The sequence below is a fragment of the Lactuca sativa genome, chromosome 2 (genome assembly GCF_002870075.4).
Source record: "Lactuca sativa cultivar Salinas chromosome 2, Lsat_Salinas_v11, whole genome shotgun sequence".
Taxonomy (NCBI): Eukaryota; Viridiplantae; Streptophyta; class Magnoliopsida; order Asterales; family Asteraceae; genus Lactuca; species Lactuca sativa.
The window spans coordinates 149,396,890-149,400,983 of NC_056624.2; the positions used below are offsets into that span (position 1 = coordinate 149,396,890).

Consider the following 4,094-nt stretch of genomic DNA (forward strand, 5'->3'; position numbering starts at 1 on the left):
TTATTTCATTTTTTTAAATCTAATAGAGGGTCTCTCTCTCGTTTTCTTTTTCTTTGGAAATACCTGCAATCTCTAAAATTAAAATACATACACACTTTAATATCAACATCGCATACTAACACCATCATAGCCTTCGTCACCATCAAATTTGACCATCACCAATCCGACATCATCACAGTAACTTGTTTTTCGGTGGATCAACAAATCATCCTTACCGATACTCACTCAAATACATACATGAAAACCTTACATTTCAATTTAATCACAAACCAAAACCAAATCCTACAAAAAAAGATCAATTTTGCATCTGGGTGGGTGGTGGAGGAAACAAGTTACTTCCTTCCTGAATATGGGACGTTTGATTTACCTGAAACATCTGGGTTAAATCCCCCCAATTGGTTCCTCCTTCCTGAGAGCTCCGACGACCGACGATATTGATCTTCTCCAGCAGGACGTCGTCGTCGGTGGTACATAGAGAATAGAGAAATATGATGTGTAAAGGGTATCGGGGTTTTGCAATGGTAGAGAGTAGAAACAGGTCGAGGAAAGAGTGGAGATGGGGGCATTTTCTGGTGAGAGGAAAGGGTGAAGAGGCAATCTGTCAGCAAGGGATAGATCCAGCGACGATCTGATAGTAGAGTGCATGTTTAGTTGTGGTGGATTGAGGTCCCGTGGATTTTCTACGGGAGGCAACGAAACAGAAAGATGTGGAATAATTTGGATTTCTGGTCGGGTTTTGGTCGATGATTTGTGGTGGCTGGAAGGAGGGATGGTGGTGACTGGTGAGGAGCTGATATAAATTGGGTTTTGAAGAAGTTGTGTTGATACCATCTTGATTCCGAGAGAGAGAGAGAGAGAGAGAGAGAGAGAGAGAGAGAGAGAGAGAGAGAGAGAGAGAGAGAGAGAGAGAGAGAGAGAGAGAGATGTGGGCCCAAAATTAATTAATTAATTTTTTCATTTAAATTAAATAGAAAAAAACATAAAAAAATAAAGCAGAAGGGCATTATAGTCATTTCAGTTTACCGAAAGACCAAATCCACAACGAAACTAGCTTAAAAGGACCACTAATCAAAAAAAGTCGGAGTTTGGACTAAAACCCCCAAAAAATGCATACAACAGGAACCATTTTTGCAATTTTGTCTTTTTTATTTTTGGTGTCCACAAGTTATAACCTAATATAAATAATATAGCTATATCAAAAATATATCTGCAAAAAAAAATGATTGCATAAATTTATATTTCCAAACGTGCATAATTATTATATAAAAAAATTATTTCTAAATCCCACAATTAATGAAAAAAAAAGTTTAAAATAAAAAATAAAACATTGCATTAATAAATTGAAACTAAATATTAAAAATAACATAATAATAAAATGAAAACACATAAACAGAAAAATATAAAACTTATCTTTTCGCACAAAAAAACCATAAAAAATATGTAAAAATTGATTTTGTTGGGTAGATACTATGCAACCCGTGAACAAGCCATACAGTCCCACGCCATCTCACTCCAAACTCACTCACACATTACACACACTAATCGCTACTTTCCAAATTTGATTATCCACCACTAATTTCAAATCAAATCTATAAATCGCTGATCAGATGCATCGGAGAAAACCAATTTATCATCCAATTTCCACATCACGACTCGTTATCTCCATGGCTATAATCTCCCTCTTCTTAATCTCTCTTCTCATTTTCATTAACCCCACCTCCTACGCCGCCGCACGCCACCGACGCATCCATCCTCCGTCTATTAAAAACGAGCCATCATCGTCCGATCAGATCCATCAGGCTTGCAAGGCTACGAGGTATCCACAGCTATGTGAATCTTCACTCGTCCGGTATCCAAATGGAAATGCGATGGAAATCATTCAGTCGGCGTTATCAGTCTCCTCCGAGAACCTCCATGCTGCTCAGTCCATGGTGGAATCGATCCTCGAAGCATCCAAAGGTCTCATCAATCACACCTACGCCGCTAAAAACTGCATCGAACATCTCCGAAACTCAGACTACCGACTCAAATCAACGGTCGAGGCGTTGCCACGTGGCAAGATGAAGGATGGGCGTGCTTGGACCAGCGCCGGATTGGCCTACCAGTACGACTGTTGGTCCGCGCTCAAATACGTGAACAATACAAAAATGATCAACGAAACGATGTCGTTTCTGAACACGTTAATCGATTACACCAGCAACGCTTTAAGCATGATGATGGCATACGATGTGTATGGCGACCAAACGGCGTCGTGGAGCCCGCCCAAGACGGAGAGAGATGGATTCTGGGAGGGTGGTGGTGGCTCCGGCGGCGGCGATGGACCACAATTAGGGGTTCCGGCGGGATTGAAGGCGGATGTGACTGTGTGTGAGCAAGACGGCGAATGTGATTACGAGACGGTGCAAGAGGCGGTGAATGCAGCTCCGGATTGGGGTTCCGGGCGGCGGTTCGTGATTTGGGTGAAGGCCGGAATTTATGGGGAAACGGTTCGGGTCGGGTTGGAAAAGCAGAACGTGGTGCTTTTAGGGGATGGGATGGGCAAAACCGTAATTACAGGGTCTTTGAACGTAGGCCAACCTGGACTTTCAACTTTTAACACAGCCACAGTCGGTAAGTCACACCCTACATTCGATATCTTTAATTTACTTGATTTAACAAGTTTTTTTTTTTTTTTTTTTTTTTTTTCATAAGTTGGATAAATTTAGGATTTTATATTTCGATTTAAATTTTATTTGGTTTTAAGTTTTAAAATTTGATGTTTATTTATTTATTTATAAACCTCTTTTTTTTTTTTTTTATGTTGCAGGGGTAGTCGGCGACGGATTCATGGCGAGCGGTTTAACGATAGAAAACACCGCCGGTCCCGACGCACACCAGGCGGTGACGTTCCGCTCCGACAGCGACCACACCGTCATCGAAAACTGCGAATTCTTAGGCAATCAAGACACTCTTTACGCCCACTCCCTCCGTCAATTCTACAAATCATGTCGCATTCAAGGTAACGTCGATTTCATATTCGGAAACTCCGCCTCCATCTTCCAAGACTGCACCATCCTGGTTCGTCCCCGTCAATTGAAGCCGGAAAAGGGGGAGAACAACGCCGTGACTGCACATGGCAGGATAGATCCGGCGCAGTCAACGGGATTTGTGTTCCGGAATTGTTTGGTCAACGGGACTGAAGAGTACATGAGGTTGTACTATAGTAACCCTAAAGTTCATAAGAATTTCCTTGGAAGGCCATGGAAGGAGTTTTCGAGGACGGTGTTTATTGATTGTAAGCTGGAGGCATTGATTACGCCGCAGGGGTGGATGCCATGGACGGGGGATTTTGCTTTGAAGACGCTGTATTATGGGGAGTTTGAGAATAGTGGGAAAGGGGCGGATTTGACGGGGAGGGTGACGTGGAGTAGCCAGATTCCGGCGGAGCGGGTGGGTGTGTATTCTGTCGGAAACTTCCTTCAAGGGGATCAATGGAAGGCTACGTGTTCTTGATTGGGTTGAAGATTCCGAATGCTAGTTTCTCCTTTTTGTAATTTATTAGATCAGATTAAATTCTATTCCATGAAGAATTATTAGCTTCAGTGGTTTTGGTTTTTAGCAAATCCCAGAGGATAACTTCACATGCGAATCATTTTGATTTCTTGGTTCTTTTATTGAAATTAAATAATAATAATAATAATAATAATAATAATAATAATAATAATAATAATAATAATAATAATAATAGAAACAAGAAAAAATAAGACAAATTTAGCATAATTATATAATTATTTTCCAAAAAACAGTTAAAAGTTAAGAAATTATTCAAATAGCAATTTAAGGCACATAACACTTAAAACATATACAATGCATATACAATGCATGCGTACATACGAGCCGACAGATTGTCTGGACCGCTCTACCAAGCCTAAAGTCTACTAGCCCGTCTCGCAAGTCCTACAATAGTTGGACTGCTCTACAGCCTACAACATAAAGCTATACCGCTCCATTGGGCCTACATTATCAACTGGACCACCCGTGTATCTTTCCCTTCAGTACCAAACAGGATCGCCTCAACCCAAAACAGTAACATGTTGACATATGAAACGATAACC

At 40.9% G+C, this 4,094-nt stretch overlaps 1 protein-coding gene across 1 annotated transcript; it reads left to right on the top strand.

Annotated features, from left to right (window-relative positions):
* The first annotated feature begins 1,492 nt into the window (after positions 1-1,492).
* On the top strand, positions 1,493-3,628 carry LOC111909685 (probable pectinesterase/pectinesterase inhibitor 51). Its single transcript, XM_023905464.3, has 2 exons — positions 1,493-2,610; positions 2,807-3,628. The coding sequence occupies exons 1-2, from the start codon at positions 1,608-1,610 to the stop codon at positions 3,490-3,492; spliced, it is 1,689 nt and encodes a 562-aa protein (XP_023761232.1). The 5' UTR covers positions 1,493-1,607; the 3' UTR covers positions 3,493-3,628.
* The last annotated feature ends 466 nt before the right edge of the window (positions 3,629-4,094 follow it).